We start from the raw sequence: 19647 nt of genomic DNA on the forward strand, positions 1-19647 counted from the left end.
ACACGGTCCACCTCAACATCCGCTGCAGATGAAAGCGCTTGAGGGAGGCTGCAACACGAACACCTGCGTGTGTGGCCAAACAACGATGCCCTGCGAGGGTGCCACACGTGCAGGCAGCGGTGTGTGCCACGGCTCCAGCGTGAGCCACAGCCCAGCGTGGCTCTCCCCACCCTGACACGCCAGCCAGGATTTGACAGCCGTAGCTGTGCAGCAGCAGAGATGGACAAGGAGGCCACCAGGCACGTCCCCGGCAGCCCGGGCAGAAGCACGGTCCGAGCGGCCCAGGGGCCGGGGCTGCGCCCAGAGGCAGCGCCAGCCGCCACCGCGGGCACGCGCCCAACCCGGGGGAAGCGGGAATGCGAGGGGAAGCAGGGAGGGATCCCAGCCTGCCAGCACGGCTTCGGGAGGCAGGAGGAACGCGTCCAGCCCAAGACAGAGCAGTCTGGAAGAAAAGAGAGAAAGAGCAGACAGGCACGAGGCGAGACTCGGCTCCCGACCCTTGTACCCGCAGGGCGCTCGTCCCGCGGGGCCGGGGGTGCCGAGCCGCCCCAGCGCGGCGGCCGCCGGAGCCCTGCCCGCCCCGGAGCCCCGCCCGGCTCCCGCAGCCCCCTTACCGCGCTCCGTGCGGGCGAGGCGGCGAGAGGGCACGGCGGGTCCCGCCGGCGCTGCAGCCGCTGCGGCGGCCGGGACATGTTGGGCCGGGCGGCTATTTATAGCGGCAGGAAGCGGCGCGGCGCGGCTCTGGGGCGCCGCTCCCCCGCCGCCCGCGCCGCCGCACATGCCCCGGGCCCGCTGAGCGCGGCCGCGCCGGGCCGCCCCCTGCGCCGTGCCCCTGCGCCCGGCCGGCGGAGCGGGCTGCCCGTGGGACGGTCCTTCCCAGGTGGCGCGGCGTGCCGGTGACGGCCGTGGGCAGTTTTTCCGTGCCCCGTGCCCGGGGGGAGTTCACAGCAGTCAGAGTTACAGGGAGCCCCTTCCAGGGAGATGAGCTCGACTCCCCAGGTACCAACGGCCTGGACTGTGACTTGGGTGACCCTTCCCAGGACACGTCCCGTTCAAAACATCCCCGGTTCCCCGGCCATGGCCTCACGGCAGGGGCAGCTCTGCTCTCCGTGCCGCCCGCACTGCCCGGCCCTCGGCACAGCCCCGCTCCTCCCGGCCCTGCTCCCGGAGCTCCCCTTGCCCACAGAGTTCTCAACACGCTTTGTTCTCCGACCTGCCTCGATGGCCTTGATGGCAGCCAGCGCGAAAGGGGTAGTGGCGCCTGGGGAGCAGCAAGGCACCAGGCTGAGACACTCAGTAGAGTAAAAACGTAATTAAACAGTGGGAAAGAGATGCTTGCTTTTTCCCTGTTAAGGTTTGCAGTATGCTGAAATGTGGGAAGGTCAATTACCCATCTCTGCAGGATGCCCCAGAAGGTATTTGTGTTTCATACCTCAATTAACTCATGCAGAGATTGCCTTGCCTGGCAAGCAATAGATTCTGTTCCCTTTTCCCCCTCAGCTTGACTAAGTTTTCTAGAAACAAAATTTCGTTAATGTTTTTATGTCCAGTTTTTGGATGGGAAAATGCCCAAGTATCTGTAATGGAGTTCCTTGTGCAGGTAGGAGCAAGGTTTGAAGTGCAAGAACTGTGTCCTGAGCCAACATTGATCTCACATGCTTTTGTCTCTGTAGGATTTCACATTTTGGAGGCGTTCAGATGGTTTACTCCATGCGTAGACATGGTCCAGCCCAGCAGCTATATAACACTGTTATCTAAAATAAAAATGTTAGGGACAGTTGTCCTGGAGAACTGAAATATGCTCTTGATTCACTTGTAGCAACATGTCCTAGCAAGGTCAAAGACTGAGTAACCCGTGTGCTAAGTTAACCTGCTGCAACTTACTTTCATGTTTTCCTCAGGAGATGAGCTGTTGCCTGAAGGCACAGCATTATGGTGAGACATGCTGTCATAAGAGCAATGGCATTACTCTGCTGTCTTCAGTGGAAGGCTGGAAACCTTGCCAGGCTTTTATGTAGGTCATATCTCTGTTTCTGTGTCATTGTATGCTTGGAGCATTACAAGAAAACACAAAAACTGGTACAATTTTTTATGTGTACCCTTTTCTGACCTGTACACACAATGTAGATTAGCTTGCAAGCAAAAATTTCAGTGCTCACAAATGGTAAAACTGCAGGTACTCTGTGTTTACTGTCTTTACAGTCCCAAAGCTCTCTAAAGAGGGTCACAAATCCACATGAGGTTCCTCAGCACGGCAAACTTCATTTGGGTCATTGGTTAGCTGAAAAGTCACGTAGAGGCAAACAGCTTCCTCTTGTCTACATGCTGGGGAAATACCATGTAATGTGTTTAATCCAGGCTCCATATGGGATAAATAGATACACTGATACAGATCTGCTCAGCTTTTAAAAGTTGGGAAGATGTGCTGCAATGGGAGATCTGTGCTGGGATGACAGGAAATAGTGACAACCTTTGCTAGGAAAGAACTGTCCCTTTATGGGGAATCCATGGAGTGATCCACCATTACTGTGATGCAGTAGCCTACAAACGCCTTTGGACTTCTGCCTGCTGGTCAGGCTGGCCTGTTCCATGGCAACAAGTGAAATTGTCCTGTTCTTGCTGCAGATAACCCACCTGCAGCCAGCAGGAACTCAGCATGGAAATGCTTGTCTACAGGTTGGCTCTTTTCCATAGCTGTGTCAGTCTCTTAGACTTTATTGGGGACTGAAGCATGATCATTTTAGAGAATCTTTTGAAAAGCAGTGCATGGTTACCTTTTCTGTATTTGGGATTTGAATTCCAGAAAGACATGAGTGCTCTAAAGCTTTGTTAGAAATCACTATCTGTGACAGAAGTATCTGTGCAGGTGACGGAAACTTGGGAGACTTTGTATCAGATTCACAATTTTTAAGAAAAGAAAGAGAGAGGTAATTTATAGCCAGGAGCATGCCTAGGGGCCTGGAGGCTGTGCTAGAATTTCTCTAGCACTAGTAGACATATGAAAATGTGAGTTCTTGTGACTGGAGCCAAGGACAGCAACATTCTAGAAGTGTCCAAAGTCAAAAGCATTTCTGATGTGCTGAACTATCACTGACTTTAAAGGTGATATCTTGCCTGTCACCATACCAGAAAACAAACCTTTCAGGGAGGTGACGTACTCCCTGTCTCCAGCAGCAGCACAGTGTTTATGCACTTATGTGGGTCCTGTGTTACACATTCTCTGCTGCCCTGCTGTCCCTACCCGCTGTGGCTTGCCTCAGCTGTGGAAACAGGAACTGCTGAGTCAGCACGCTGATGAAACTCACACTGCTTTCACACTTCTCTGGGGAGACTGCCACAGCAAGGAGGTTGGCAGCAACTTATATCCTGGAGAAAAAAAAAAGAGTACTTAAACTGTCTTGCAATTGCCTGAAACAGTAATCTCATTTTTAAAAAACTCTCAGACTGAAGGAGGCTGTGGGACCCAAGCCCGGGTGGCAGATGAATGATCACACCTGGCATACACAAGCTCATGGTCAAGTGCTTGGAGTTCAGCAAGTGTCATTTTTCTGTTCTCTCTCTTCATCAGCTCAACTACATTTTACAAAGCCAATATCCAACTGGCTGAAGAGACAGAGTAAGGACATTGAGTTCAGCTCAGCTGTCTGGTGAGGATGGAGAGCAGCAGCCTGTTTGCAGAGGTGAAACCGCTCCCTGGAGCTGGTACAACTTAAGGGACTGTGAAAATTCAAATAACCCTCTCAGAAGAGTCAGATCTCCTGAAAAGCACAAGTGCCAAAGAGGAAAGAGATTTGGGAGTGACTGCATCTCTGAGAGCAGCATATCCATGGCACAGTAGAGAGTAGCTAAGGTCAGCTTAGCTACTGGGAAGGGGAAAAGTTAACTGCCAAATGGTTTGAAAACTGGAAAGAGAATCAAACTGAAGAAGATGGAGACATTCCAGGAAGCTGTTCTACTAAGGACATAAATATGGCATTATCAACAAGCTCAAAGTGAACAAAAGCAGCTTTAGTAGCAAGAAGTTGGCAGTTAACTGCTCCAGGTACTATCACTATAAAAGCAACACCTTCCTACCCAGATGCCCCTGGTCTGCTTTCATTTAAATGAGGTCTGATTACTTCAGCACCGTGGTGTTTGCATGTCATTATTTTTTATACTATTTAGAGAAATTTAACAATGAGTGTGTGATGCCTGTTTCGTGTTTTGCTTATCATGAGATTTGTTAGTTGGAGCTCCAGGCTGAAATATGCCTGTTTAAGGCAATGAGGCAGCAGAGGTGCATGTGTGGGTTGCAAAGTATTATCCAGGGTCATCTCCCTGGGGCTGCTGATTCAACCCATGTAGGAGAGAGTTTAGTGTTAAGGTTGCAAGGGCAGGGCTACAGAGCTGTAAATGAGAAATCACTAGACTAACATACTTACATGTGTACAGTGGATTTTCTGTGACTGTGACAGAACATTTACAAGCTCCAAAGCTACTGTTTTAGCAGGGACTGACATTGAAAGGACAGTAGCAGTTGAGAAGAGGTAGACTGCAGGTGGGTAAGGGTATTGTGTCAGTGGATGGATACTGGTAACAGGGGATCTTAGTGGTATGCAAGACAAATGTATCATAAAGGTGACCTAGGAAGAGAAAACAGAGGCTGGTACAGTGCAAGTATTCAAAGCAAGGCAAAGCAAAACAAAAAACCAAACAAAACCATCCAAACAAAACCACAACAACAACAAGAACAAAAACAAAAAAAAACCCAAACAAACGTGCTTATTTGGTGCTTGGAGAACTCTGTTTGGAGAGTCAGAGTACAAGGCCCAGAATCTGCAACTTAAGAAAGGAAGTTGTTAGCATTTATTTTTGCCTGCTGTCACATCTTTTGAGACACAACTAGTTCATCAAGAATCAAAGTGACAAAACGGCAGAAGATTTGCTGTGCCTATAAAACAGGTCAAACCATCACGAATGACAATTTTTGAATAAATAGTTTCAAACATTTTTCTGAGGAAGTGGAAGGAAAGCACTGGTACCTAGCTGTGTATAAGGAGAGCTGGAGAAGCAGGCAGGCAGGCACACACGTGCACACATTCACTCTGGCACACAAACAGGGGGAATTTGGAGGCCAAGACTCAGATCTGCCTTGGGGAAGCTGAGCAAAGATACTGTAGCTGCTCACCATGAATCTTGTTACTTGATGTTTATTTTTAATGCTAAGATTCAACCACATGCTGCTCTAAGAGGATTGTTCTGTCAATTTCAGGGCCAATTAGAGGCTCTCAAATGAAGTTCCAGGCACCATGAGGCTGCAGCTTAGCTCATCGTGAGCAGGGAGTTGCTGACTACCCCAGGGGCTGGGAGCCGGGAACTCCCACGGGAGACAAACCCAGCTGCAGTGAACGTTCCCTTGTCAGCAGAGGTGGCGCCCAGCGATACATCTTTGGCCTTCGCTTACAGGGTTAATGATCATCCAGGGAGGCAAAGATTACCCTCCTTTAAACCGCAAGAGCAGAGCAGAGTGCTACAAGTGATCTATCACCCCAGACAAACTGTTTGCTTAGGACTGGAGCTCACCAAAACATTGTCCAGCAAACACTACGCAATGCTGGGAGTGTTGCTCAAGTGCCTCATTTCCCCTGTAGTGCTTCAAATGCCTGTCCTCTGCGGGCATGACACGTTTTAACAGAATACGAATTATTTTACTAAACTCACAGCAAATTGTTTACAGCTGTTCGCAGAGTACAACCAGCTGGAAAAGATGAGTAACTTGTCGCGGTTGCCCCACCTATCCTTATTTATTGGTGAGAAGCGGCAGCGCTGCTGGCATTGCCGCACGGCATTATTTGAACGCAGAGAGGCTTCTTGCTTACGTCGAATGCGGAGTAAACAAAGTCGGGCGGTGCTGGCAGAGGCAGCAGCGCTTCGCTGCGGCCACCAGAGCGAGCTGCTGCTCAACTTTTGAGCGAGGCTGCGGCCGCTGCTCCCGGCAGGAGCGCTCCCGGCAGCGCGTCCCGCCGGGCACGGCTGGGACCCGCAGCGACCCTGGAGCGAGCGGCCGGGCTGGCGCAGGGCTCACGCTCCAGTGCGGCAGGGCGGGGGACAGTGTTCCGAAACAGAGAGAATTGTGCCTAAATAAACAAATTTTAACTAAAATGTCGAAGGTGGACAGTGGAAACCAACCTTCCAAGAGCAGAGTAGGCTGAATATTGAGATTATTCTGGAAAGAGGTTGGATCCTTCCCACAGTAAAGAACAAGTAAGTCTCTCCTCTTTGCTGCAGCAAGAGATTCTATGGGTAGAGTCGTGCATGACAGTCAGTCAGTTCAGATTTGTGCATGAAAACCAAGTGCTTAAGCATGGAGTTTGAGATATTCTGACAGTTGTATCTAGTGTTATCAGAGGAGTGACTGCTAATACAAAAGCCACAGAGCAGATATTAAAACCAGCTTGAATGCCAAAGTTGGATACAGATTTACAACTCAGCTAAAGCTTATTACACTGCTATTGACTTCACTGAATAGTATCTGTTGCTTACAAAGTCAGACCATCTTATTAATGTATTAACACTTTTAATATAGGGTAAAACAGATCAAAACCGGGCTGACAGCCATTCCATCTTACCATTAATGCAAGGGTTTCTTTTTGGCAATTAAAGGCTACTGAGCAGCCGCTCAGAAGTGCTAAGTATGGGGCCTTTTTATTATCCTGCTCTTTCCCAGGGGTTACTGATTCCTGTCAGTGAACCTTTCGGAGGCTGGCCAGATTCTGATGGTTATGATGCTTTCAGATGTTCAGGGTAGCAAATAGTTTCCAGCTGACATTCATCCTTGCTGATTTAATTCAATAAGGCGACCAGCAAATACAGCTAATGTTCCTATAAAACAAACTAGCATAAATATGCCAAGGAGGAGATGATCAAGCACCATTGCAACAAACTTCCATTCTTCTGCAGCCTGGGAAAGAAACAAAGGAGACGGTAAAAATCTCTGCAGAACCTTGTTTGTTACAGCATTCTTGTAATTTACTGTCTCGAACAAGGGGAAGGCTCTTCACTAAGTGCCATTATTGCTATGCAAAACATGCTCATTTTCTTCTCAAAAGCAGGTCAGGGGTTAACAAAGCCTGAGCAACCTAGAAATACAAGTTTCAACACTAAACTAACCAGAAACCCTGGCAATTTGCTGAACAATTTCATTTTAAAAAATGTTGAAAAGCTTAATTGTTAGGCCAATTGTTGCTTCTGAAAGAGAGTTTAAAATCTTGAAAGCAAAATGCTTAGTTTGACCCAAATTACTTCTGTTTTTCCATTGCTTTTTTGTTCTCATGGGATTTCTAGGCAATTCCTAATAATTTAACCCTAGCCCCTGCTTTCCATACACTCTAATGTCTTGTAAAACCTTCTTGGTAGTTCCATTAGTCTTTTTTCTAGTTGTGGGACACCATGAACCACTTGCTCTGTATCTTTTCACTGGATGTGTTTGGTGGGAACCCAGCACAGTAAGAGCATGCAGAGTGCAAGGCACCAAGTACAGCAGGGCTCATGATTTCCACCCTGGAACTCCACCTTAAGGAGTGACATGTGCTAGCCTAAAGCGCCTTCTGCGTGTGCCTTGGTTCTCCCACAAGTAGAAGAGGCTGTTGTAATTTATCTAGAGGACACTGATAACGAGTACTGTTTTGAGGTGGCTCAGAAGCAAATGCAATGAAGCGGTAGCCTTCAGAAGCCACAACCTTTATTTTATTTAGGGAACTTGACTTTTGAAACCCCCTGGAAGCGATATATCACTCGTGCCCAGATGACACAAACAGCTGGGCTCCACTTCCGAAGGGGGCATTTGCTGGTAACCTGAAGACCCTCCTTGTAAGCCAAGGAGGAAGTGGAGCCAGATATGTTGAAGCCACGCCAGCCCTGCTGAAGACAACAATTTGTCTGCAGAGAGGCAAAGGAGTCACGGGGAACATGAGACTACAGCCAGAGCCATTTCATATGCTCCAGGAATTTGGTCGCAGGAACAAACACCGTGGTGTAAATCCTGTCCTTGGAAGGAAGCGCCTCCTTTTCAAGAGAGTGGGTCAAATTATTTTTTCAGAGAGCTCCCCTGTCTTCAGACTAGCCTGCAGCTCAACAGGAGAGGTCTATGACTACCCTAGCAAGGTGAAATACCAGGACTGAATTACCCCTGCAAAAGCAGTGTGAGCTGTGAAATCTGAAATAAAAGAGGGGTTAATTGTACTGAATGTGCTAGAAGGAGGCAGAGCTAGGTTTTCCTAGGGAACCCTGCCATGTGTGACTCTATATGCTTTTATCCTTTGGCTTGCAATGTGGAAAAAGTCAGTAATCAGAGCAGCTCATAACATACTTCATTTGGAGGGACTACTTGTATTCAGGAATAAAACAAAACCTCATCAAAATTGGAAATATAATTTGTAAGTTACATTTAACACTTCTCAGATAACACTACTAGTCTTTTGGAGTTTGCCTTGCTTCCTGGGTTTTCAAAAGCAGAAGGATCTTACTAGAGGGGCAAGATGCCCGAGTGGGAGACAGAAGAAATGTGTTTTGGAACTTGCTTACAGTTCTTGAAACTGGTTTCCTACTCACAGACACTCCATCTCTATGGCTTCACATATCACGTAAAAAAACCCTAGCGCTGCCACTTTTCCCTTTTCTATTATTTTGTGAAGCCAATATTCAATTAACATCTGTGACAATTATTTGTTGCTCCTTGTTGGCTCCCTTAAGGGGAGAAGAGCGTCCACTGCTAGAGCCAAACCAGGGCTTGGAGTGTTTTTGTAAGGCAGGGATATTTTGCCAAAAAACTAAGATGTAGCAACCTGAAAGCTAGAAATGAATCATGCACAAAAAACCCCCTTACATTACTGGCTTCTTGGTCCGATTTCATTGTTTCTGCAATGTATTTGATTCCCTCTATAGCGTTTTTCACATCTGGATTTTTGGTAAGCGGGGAGTAGAAGTTGACAGGCACAGAACCTGACTTCCCAGAAATGTCAGAAATATCAATATCTTCTGCAAAAATATTTTTGTCTTGCTTGTCTCTTGATGGTCGTTTCATTGTAGAGAAAAACATGACGTTTGGGATTGTGTCAATAAAGATCTGAAAACAAAGGGAGAAGATGACAGTTGCTGGTCTGTGGGGCTGTGTTACAGCTGCAGCTGTGCTGAACAAAGACAAGCCTCTCCCCTCCCAGATCGCTTCCCGTGCGGGGTCTGCTGCAGATTCCCTCTCCGACTATGTCACAGCCCACGCCTTAGTCACACTGGGGCTCTTGTCAGCCTCGTGTCCCGGGGCAGAGGCAGTCACCCGCAGGCCTGCAGCGCGTTTTCTGACAGCCATCTCCCCTGCCCTACACCCACCATCCACACGTGAAGCAGGGGGTGATGCCGTGGAGCAGATCCTCAGCTAGCACGAGCTGACAGAGCTCAAGCCATCCCATCTAACTTGAAACGTATTGCCGACAAACCTGACTTGAAGAATGGACTACAAAGAAACTATTTTGGCTACTTAGGTTTGATTTCGCTCCTATGAATATTTGCTATACAGGCATGTACAGTTTACAGTAAGAGACTTGCTGCCAGAGCAAAGTTAAGCACATGCAGTGTTTCCTGTTGAAATTTCTCTTCTGCAGGGGTTGTTTATGCTGCAGAGGGAATCTAATATAAGCTGTAACCTTAAAAGCATAATTAGAAATACACAGAAAAACCTCCTTTAATGTCATGGTTTAGTATGAACCCAGGCAGGCTTCAAAACAGCAAGGATTACTGAATAAATCAGATGATCTTTGAAACTGTCTCCCTGGCAAAGAACTTATAATGACAGACAACCAATTTTTTCTATGTCTTACGATTACCATTTAGACACTTGTGCAAGGATCTCCCAAGGGCTGCAGAGCAACTGTGTACTGGAAAAGTACAGAAAATATTTTTTTAGCTTTTGCTAAACCATCTTTTGCATAATGGGATGCTGAACTCAGGTATTCCCAGTGGCCTTTGTGCTCTGCACTCGTGCAGGCTGGTGGCTGGTCACTGGCAGGCAGAAGTGCCTTGTGGTCAGTAGAGAATTTAGACCAGGATATGTAATTCAAGTCCAGATGGACATTTTCTTTTCCCATTCCCTGCCTTCAGCTGCCCATGTTTTGTCTCATCTGTTCCCTGCAAGGCTCTATCCCAGTGGACAATTTTGTTACTTCAAGAAGCACTTTAGCACTCTTGCTGACTTTACACACAGCTAAGTAGTAAACACTGGCTCTTGTGCCTAGAGACCTTTAGCATGATGCATTTACCTCCCCAATTCTTTTTGACTTTTATTAGAAGACCTGCCAATAAAATATGGAGCATTTGGTGGAAACCAGCAAGTGTGCCAAGCCACAGAGCTCACCTTCCTGACCCAGGGGGGCATGGTGTGCGTGCTCGGCGAGCGGTGGTGGGTGTTGATGACGATGACGGTGATGATGATCGAAGCGATGACAAACACCATGGTGAACAGCATGTACTTGCCAATCAGAGGCACTGCGCTGGAGGTGGAGGGAATCAGCTCCACAATGACCAGCAGGAACACAGTCAAAGACAGCAGGACAGAGATGCTGAGGGTCATTTTCTCACCTGTCATAAAAAAAGCCCCCCAAAATCATTGCTGCTCCTATCATTCAGTACAGAGAGCATTTATTTGAGAAGCAGGATGTGGGTGAGAGCTGTTCACACAAACACCTGTGTGCATTTGCAGTGCTATCATCTCTGCCAGCATCCAAAGCAGCAAGTAGGCGTGGCAAACCTGAGAGCCTAACAGGATCAGCGCCAGTACTAAGGTGGGAATTACCAGGAATGACTGGGCTGAGGTGTGAGCGCTGAATATTTTTACTTGTTAGGAGCATTTAGTGGGCTCTGCATTTTGAACAATGCAGCAAATGCACCTTAGTGCTTGCTCCAAGCTTCCTGAGAGCTTGCTTCCCTTACTCTCTGTCTCTGGGCTGAGAGAGCAGACTAAAATCACATCTGACATCAGGTCAGTTGCTATGCAAGATCTCCTTGCATGTAGAGGGTGTCAGAAATGAATTACAAAACATTATTCACACATTTTTTAAAATCCAGTTAAACTTTGTAGAAAGTTTTCCACTTAAAAAAGTGCATCAGGTATTTAATAAGAAGGGGCTTACACTGAAATTAAGTGGTGTGAAAAGCTGACAAAAGGCAAAAAGAATGAAGCAGATGAAATGGTTGCAGGGAGCATGAGTGGCTCAGCAGAGAGAAAGGAGGCCAGAACAGGTCAGGATTACTCCGTGTCACACAAGGTGATGTGTTTGTGAGCAGGTAATGAGCTGTCTGCTCTGACACGATGCAGAAGGGCCTCTGTCACCCCTCTGTGCTCATTTTACTGCAGGACATACTAACACACTGACTACCTATGGCAAAACATAAAAATTATCCAGCTAAATCTTTAGTTTGCAGAAGTTGGATAGTTTAGTTTGCAGAAGACTGGATAGATAGTCAGCAATTTCTGTGGGAAAGCATCCCAATTTATTTTTATCAAGAGTTTCAGTTTTCAGCACTTATTCTTTCTTTGCAGAATATTTAAAGCCATTACTTTCAGTGGAAATGTCCAGTTTTACTATGCACTGGTCTTCAAGTTGGCTGATGGTTTCAAATACTGGGAATTTCTCAGGAATTTCTTAGCAATTTCTATGGAAGTAGAATGAATAAATTTGCATACCTGAATCTGTGGGTAGGTAAAAAACTAGCCCTGTTAAAAAGGAGAAGAGCAGGCAGGGGATGATGACGTTCACAATGAAGTAGAGAGGCAGGCGTTGCATGAGGAAGTGGTAGGTGATGTCCAGGTAAGGGGTGTCAGGGCAGCAAGCATAGTAAACCCAGTGCTTCCAGCCACGGTAATCCTTCATCACCCACTCCCCACTCTCCATGAAGTTACTCAGATCTGGACGATCACTCTCCTGGCAGCAAAACATCCCAACAAATTCTTAATACCAGGTATTCTAAACCAAATCAAAACTTAGCTGGTTTGGCTCAGGAACAGGATTCCAAATAACTCATGCATGTTGTGGGGTTTTTTTTTGTGAGTAAACAGCTCTTGTCTATGTTATTTTTCCTTAGAATATCAGCCTCTACACAGCATTCAGCTGAATATTTTACAGAAACAGTCAGGGATAGTAGACTGAAAAAATATTACAGAGAGGAGACATACCTGAGGGGACAGGGAAGGAGTCTTTGGCAGTGGAAAGTCATGAGCAGAGAAAAACATACCCCCTCAAAAAAACACTAAGCCCGAGAAAACAAACAGAAGCAGAACAGGCAGCACCATAAAAAGTGGTGCAAAGCTGCCAGAGGACAAACAGGAGACTGTTAGGGCAGAGGGATAATATGTAAGCAGAATTTAGGAGCCAAGCCAGGAAATCTTGTGCTAGATCTACAAATGAGAATTTTCTGTTTTACAGGTGGGGTCTGCTTGTTTTTCCAGTCAAAACTAGGTCATATACCATTCTAATTCTGAGATCTCTCTTAAAAACACATGCAGGTCTTTGCTGCTTTTCTCAATTAAAAACTCCTTGCTTACCGGGTTAATTACAACCATTGTGCCATCGTATGTCCAAGTTCCCAACTTCATACTGCAGTTCTGCTGGTCAAATGGGAAGTGCGTGACTATAATTTCACAGTAACTCTTAAAAATAGCTGGTGGTGTCCAGGTGATCAGACCTGTGTGCTCCAGAAGGACTTTGGTGTATTTTACAATGGCAAAATCACCATCTGCACTGCAGAAGGAACAAGGACATTAAAAGCAATACGGGCAGCATAATGACAGAGTCACTAAAGGATTTCTCTGGCTGCGGGTCAAATGACTCCCCAGTGCCTGCTCCTGGAGAAGCTTACCCTGAGGAATTGTACCCACTGGAACAGATGTCATGGGAAAACTGTCCCACCAGAGTGGTGCCACAAGGCAGAGCTCCTCCCCCCTCCCTCCCTCGGCAGCTGGCACTCCTTACTTGTTGTAAAGCACAAGGTCTGGCCGCCAGATATCATCTGAGGGGATGCGGATCTTTTTTACGCCACCGTAGTCATCTGGATTCCATTTGAGGTTGACATCTGTCCATTGCTAAAGAAGGAAGATTTCAGCCCTTGAGAGCCTCTCCCAGCACTGGGGTTACTGAGTACTTCCCAGAAACACCTCCTCTCTTGCTTTGAGACCTTGCTTTGTTTATGCTTATGCAGGTAAGCATAAGCATATGGGAGTGGGACCCCCAGCTCATTTTTTACATTAACTTATATTTTGGTTTAAGAAGCTTATTAAAAAAAAAACAAACGAAACAACAACCCCAAAAGAAAAAAATGCAAAGATATCAGAAGCCTACTGTTTGAAATACAACCCCAAATGCCTTTCTTAAAACTCTTAACATCTAGAGCACTTCATTCTTTAGATCTCAGTGAGAAGTGCTCTGCTATCTGACCCATTTCTCCAAGCTGCCCCTGAAGGTATGAGAGTGTAGTTAATTCCTGACTGTGTCAAGTGCATTTATTTGAAATAGATGAAATGGTTAAGAATATTTAGAGTTACCTGTTTCAGGCGCACGTTGGTTGTCACAATCTGATTTACTTCATCCTTAAAAAAAAAGGGAAGGAAAAAAAAAAAGAAGGCAGTATCAGCAAGCATCAGGATTAAAGGATAAAAATTGTTTCCTTAGAAAAACACCACCATTTGGCACTATCACATGAGCCAGCAGCTCAACACTACCCGTGTCCATAGCGTACCACACTAATGAGCTGGATGAGCTGCAGCCCCACGGTGACGACGACGGCGTCCCGATGGTCCTCCACGGGCCGCACCACCTTGTTGTAGTTGCTGAACAAGTCCTCCACCAGGCGAGTCTCGTCCTCGTAGCCCAGGGCCAGCCCAGCTGCAGAACAGCAGGGTGGCACCAGTCAGAAGGGGCAGGGAACAGGCTACAGCACCACCAGTCAGAGGCTGGCATGGAGGAAATGCTGCCAGGCAAGCTGCTGGTGGGGGTAGAACACCAAGTGCTCCCTGTGACAGTGGCCTCCAACCAGGACATGAACAAATGCAAACAGGCAGGATCGTGAACGTCAGACTGAACATTAGGAGTCTTCCAGCCTGAAGCTGTGCTAACATGCAGTACTTATGGGCAGTTAAACACAGAAAATGTTCAGTCTCAGGGGTTTCTAATGTCATCTTTTCCACCTTCAACTCCACAGACCTTCCTGTGACGCTGACATTAAAGGCAAGGGCCAAGCACACCAGTCATGGAGAAGGCATCACCACCCCCACTGCTTGCATCCACAATCTAAATGGAACAAGAGCTCCTCTCTACAGCGGAAGTTGCTTGGGTTGTGCAGGTGGGGAGAGAAGGAAACCACTCACTGTGTGGGGTAGGTCCATGCACAGCTCTGCCCACAGGCTGCCCAGCATGACTTGGCCATGCTGTGCCAAAGAGCCTTGAGAGAAAAATTTCACAAGCGGAAATGGCAGGGAGGAACCCCGCTCCAGAGGAGCCTTCACAGTGCCTGTGCGTGGCACTGCACTGCCAAGAAGCAAGGGCACTGGAAAACAGATGGGCCCCGCTTCCAGAGAGCCTGTGGCGGAGGAAGCAGGCACACAATGACCTCAGATTGTGTCTGCTTCACTGTTACAGGGGGGGAAAGCAAATGGGAGGGGTGCCTGGGGGTCTTTTTGTATGTCTCCCCTTTTAAAGGTAGTGAGAGGGAACAGGACAGTTGAGCCTCACTGCAAGCATTTTTGGCAGACTGCACCCTTGTCTCCCCCTCTCTGTTGAATCCTGGGCCGCAGAAGTCAACAAGAATTTTGCTGCTGACTCCAACCTAAGCTAGGATTTCTGCTGGTTTCCTAACTGACTTTTCATCAACTTCTTTTACACAGCTGAGCTGAGATTGCCAAGGATTCTGCCGTGGCCTTGTCCTGCCATGAGATTATATATAAAATACTTGGATGCCAATCAGAAAAGCTGTCTGTTGCAGACAGACACTGTTTGCTTCCTCTGCCAGGAGGCTGAACGAGGGCAGGCAGGAGGCATCTTTCAATTTTTAAGTTATGATTACAGCATCACATCTAATTGAAGCGCTATGATTTATTAATGCAATTAAAATCCTTCCACATTTGCTCCCTTCTGGTGTAGCTTGGTAGGAATTTAGTATACTGCTTGAATTTTCTGAAAAGCTTTTAGGATCACAAATATTTATTCTTTTAAGGGACAGTTTAAAAAGAATTAGCTCAGCACAGCACATGCAGCTGCCAATCAATTCTACCTCCCTGTCAGTCATCCCACAACTTAATCAAACTTCTTGCAATGATTTTTCACATTCCAAGTCATGCTTACTACATCCTTTCACATATTTTGAAATACATGCAGCACTAGGGCAAACGGGAGCATGAAAAAAAGATTGCAGAGAGAAAACAAATTAAACACAAACTTCTCTGCTCAAAATACCTGGTGCCTGAAATTGCAAATATCTGAGCTGCTACTAATGTACTCCAAAGCTTCCTTTTAAATGATTAGGTGTGTTCATAAAACCTTACCAGTGGGACAGGCCACTCCTGGAACACACGCTTGCTCGTGCTGATGTACATGCAAAGCCCTGGTCCCACATGCTCTGGAAGGAGACAACCCCCCTTCAAGGCAATGGCTGGAACACCTTACCTGTGCAGATGAGGAGGAGGAGTACACAACGGACCTTCATCATCCTCTTGCCGCAGTCATACAGATGGAGGCACGCACAAAGCACCTCCGAGGTCTCTTCAGAGGGGCTGTGCTGCCTCACCAGGGTGCTGCCAAAATACACCCACCAGGGTGTTGGTTTACAGCACCTGTTCTGGGAATGACAGCTGAGAGCCACTGCACCACCGGGCTGGGAACGGGAGCACAGTGTGCTTCACCCATCAAATATCTTCTGCGGTTTACAGAAGGTCATTTTTTTTCTAAGTATCAGTGTAAACTGTGACTTACTAAACAAATACACATCCAAATAAACTAAGAAAGAATTATCTGTAAGTAACTGAACATCTTGGTGAGATCTCAGAAACTTTTTGTGAACAAAGCAACTTGACAGGTTTAAGGTTTTGTTTCTCTGAGACAAAACAGAGCAGTCACCTATTTCTGATACACCCCCACCAGTGTACAGACAGCATGCTGGGAGGAGGCTGCTCCCTTGGCTTCACAGAGGAGTGGAAAAGCTTTGAAGTAAACAAATATTCTCAAGATAGATCCATCTCCTTGAGTCTACCAGGACTTCCTGGTAGAATCCCCACCTTGGAAGCTATTAACTGACTAAGAGAAGACACCCCATCCTCCTGCTGCCACCTCTATACTGAGTGGACTGAGAAAGCCAAGCGGCAGAAACATGACTGGCTTGTTTCTACACCAGGGCAGATCCAGTGGATTCCTGTAGAGCATACAAGTGCTTGCTCTTTATTGCCAAAAAACACCTGTAAAGGAGAGAAAAGTGTTGTGTTTGATAATAACACTCAGTCATTCAGGCTAGTAAAGAAAACAAGAAACTGTGGAGAATTTTATATATATATATATATATATATATATATATATATACACACACCTATCTACCTCATATATACATAACTATCTACTCTGAGCTCAACAATATCACCCAGAAACAAAAGCTTGAGAGAGATATTCCTGTGAAGTATTCAGCAGCATGAGAAAAGCAAGTCCATCAGTTTCCAGGACAGGAGATGAAGCAGAAAGGAAAGATGCCACTATAAATCCATGAATGTTCTTTGCAGCCCAGGTCATCTGGTTTCAAAAGACTTGGAAGAGGCCCAGGAGAAAGTGACAACAACATCCACAGTGCAAATTGGCTTCTGTACCTGGAACAGATAGAGAGTATGACCCATCAGTCTGAAAGCAAGAGAGAGAGCTTTGGTAGGGTCTGTAAAATCCCAAATGGTCTGGAGAAGGCATGTTTGGATTCACTTGCTGTCCTCATGCAAAAAAGTAGAGGGCATTGAGGTAAAATTAGAGCTGTCCAGCTTAACCAAGACAGTTCTTCACAGAGCATGTCTGCAGTGGAGTTGGGTGCCACAGGAGTGTCTGTTTGCAGAGGCCTATCTCTGTTAAGAAAAAAATAGTCTGCCAAATAATTTTATACTTTTGAATGTACACACACACACTCTCCCCCTAAGAAGCCTGTCGCTGAAGTCCCAGAGTCACAAGCCTCAGGACTCTGGGGTGGTGTTCTGGGGATAGATTGCCTAATGCTAATGGTGCTCTTGCATTTTTCTCAGGCAGCTGCCATGTGGAGATAGACATGGCACTGGGTGACCTGCCACAACCATTCTTATGCAGTGTTCCAAATTCCCTTTTCCAGAAAACATTCCCCACAAAACCCTTCCTTAGCTTTGCCTCTGGGTGACACCAGAGGTATTTTCTATTTCTGCTGCATATCCTTTGTGCTGTCTGCCAGCTGGCTTGGTGTTTCATGCTGGATGCCTTTATTATTATTTTAATTATTTTTTAATCACTTTCCCTCACCCACCCCCCTCTACTAAGCATTCAGCCTCTGCATTTACATTTATCCTCCAGGAAAAACTCTCCATCTACATAACTCTGGCCTCGTTCCTGGCCGGCAGCTCCCATTGTTGCAGAGATCTTATTTCAACCCCGCGTCTGCCTGCTCCCAGCCTTTATCCCAGGCAGGCAGCTGCCGTGCAGATACAATTGCATGGAGGCATTGTGGGAATGCTGACCAGGCCCTCCGGATCCTCTCAGGGTCCCAAAGCATTCCTGCCCACCCCGGGCAGGGCTGCCAGGTTGGCTCCGGGATGGAGGAGAGTGTTACCACACTCTGGCACACGACAGCTCTCGGCTAACAGAGGTGTCTGTCCCTCCTGACAAGGTCTGTCCCTTGGAGCCAGCGGCGTGCAGAGTGTGTGGGGGCCCCAGCAAGTCTGCAGCCCCAGCAAGGGGTTATTGCCCTTGCAGCTGAGCCGAGCACCCCAGCCTGGGAGCAGCCTCCCCCACTGGCTGGAAGTCAGCGCTCGTGTTGGAAGAGGAAGGAGCAGGTATTTGGAGAAGGCCTTTGGGGAGCAACAGCCTGGCTGCGAGAAATGTTCCCTGGCAGAGGCACAAAGCCTTCTACCTCGCAAAAAACCCGAGGCAGCCTGAGCTACTGCAGTTAAATATGGGCAGAGAAGTGAATGCTGCTTGTTGTTCAGCTAGGGAATGTGACCCATCATGACCGGACTGAAAAAGCAAGGGAAGGGGCTGAGCTACACTGAATGCCTGAATTTGATCAATTGCTAGGATGGGTATTTTTCTTTTTTCCTTCAGAATATTCAGCAAATTTTTTGACAAATGTTTCTTTCCCACACAAAATTCCCTTTTTACATCTATCTTGACTCCAACCTTTTCAGCTTGTTTTTATGAGCCCCCTCCTCATCCTTCTCACAAACCCACTACCGCCCGCAGTAATGGCAGACCAGCCTCGTTCAGATCGATTGGAAAGCAGCAAACTCACTGCTTGCTGAATGTAGGGCATGGCTCCTTCCATCCATGTACGAGGAACGAGCCCTGCAAGGGCTCCTGCCCGGAGGAAGTGGGCCGTGAGCCAATGCTGCTACAGACACAGGGAAGGTGAGCACAATGCCTGATGCTTTTGACAGGGTGAGGAATACAAGATGTTAACTGAAGTTTTTGTCACAGAGTTGCGTGCAGAGAGGCAATGCCCGATGGAAGAGAGCAGGTGCCAGAGGCTCCAGCAGACACACGGACGACAGGGTGTGTGGGAGGGTGGAGGTGGTGAGAAGCAGAAGTAAAACTAACAAAAAGAGCAGAGAAAGGTTAGAGAGTACATCAGGGAAAATTAAAGGAACGAAAGCTTGAAAATAATAGCACTGTCCAGCAATTTTACCTTTAGTTTTCAAATGCAGTATATACCTTTTAAAATGCAATTTGGTATCGGGAAAATGGCATTGCTGGCGACAGTAGATTGTGGCACACTGAATAAGGCAGATGGTAGAGAAGTGTTTGTGATTTTGCCGCGGGTTTGTTCCCAGATTGCCCGGTTGCAGTCACGGCACACGTTCCCCGCTGGAAGCCCGGCCGCTCGGCTCCGTGGCCGCCAGATGGCAACAGCTGGATGAGGAGATGAGCCGGCACACGGGAGCGCGACCGCGAACTGTCCCTGGCAAGAGAAAACGGGGAGCAACTCTTTTCCAGAAGAAGTTCATTCGAGGAATTAATGACAGTCTTGAGATGCTGGAGGACTGTACTTAACCGGTTTATTCCAGTGCCCTTAAGAACACGCTAGGCATTAATGTACACGTCAGAACGTATTGATAAACTAAAGATTAAATTTCTCAAGTCAAGAAATCCAAAGTTGCAGTTTTCCATACTCAGACACATCTCCACCAACTCACAAATATGTTTTATCCCCATGGATGTTTGTGGCAAATTGGGTTTCAGCATATATTTTCTCTGTTTTCTATTACATCACCCAAAGGAATTGAAAATACCAAGAACTTGCTCAAAAGTGGTGACCTTAAACTCTGCAATTACAGAGCTTTGTTATTATGGCAGAGACATGATGCATAGTTACCTAATGTGAAGGATGCTTCTGGAAAGAAAATAAGAACTTGAGTCGGGAAAG

The 19647-nt window shown here is 47.0% G+C and overlaps 2 protein-coding genes and 1 long non-coding RNA gene across 4 annotated transcripts in view; 1 reads left to right on the plus strand and 2 right to left on the minus strand.

The window, feature by feature from the left end:
- WIPF1 (WAS/WASL interacting protein family member 1) overlaps window positions 1-749 on the minus strand; it is a 53002-nt gene extending 52253 nt beyond the window's left edge. The window contains exon 1 of one of the 2 annotated variants that reach the window (XM_038142430.1): window positions 615-749. The gene's annotated coding sequence lies outside the window, so the exon portion shown is untranslated. Of the gene's footprint in view, window positions 1-2; window positions 138-614 lie in introns of those variants that run through there. The other variant, XM_038142433.1, reaches the window with a different exon arrangement.
- A 3989-nt stretch (window positions 750-4738) lies between these two features.
- Window positions 4739-19192, plus strand: LOC119703527. The gene is made up of 3 exons (XR_005257650.1): window positions 4739-6243; window positions 14224-14397; window positions 19055-19192. It is a non-coding gene; the product is annotated as an uncharacterized LOC119703527 (long non-coding RNA).
- Window positions 6540-15801, minus strand: CHRNA1 (cholinergic receptor nicotinic alpha 1 subunit). Its single transcript, XM_038143517.1, has 9 exons — window positions 15684-15801; window positions 13762-13907; window positions 13568-13612; window positions 12999-13108; window positions 12572-12767; window positions 11714-11951; window positions 10385-10608; window positions 8864-9103; window positions 6540-6940 (listed from the first exon to the last, which is right to left on the minus strand). The coding sequence occupies exons 1-9, from the start codon at window positions 15724-15726 to the stop codon at window positions 6809-6811; spliced, it is 1374 nt and encodes a 457-aa protein (XP_037999445.1). The 5' UTR covers window positions 15727-15801; the 3' UTR covers window positions 6540-6808.
- Window positions 19193-19647: the final 455 nt, after the last annotated feature.

Source organism: Motacilla alba, chromosome 7 (assembly GCF_015832195.1).
Source record: "Motacilla alba alba isolate MOTALB_02 chromosome 7, Motacilla_alba_V1.0_pri, whole genome shotgun sequence".
Lineage (NCBI taxonomy): Eukaryota > Metazoa > Chordata > Aves > Passeriformes > Motacillidae > Motacilla > Motacilla alba.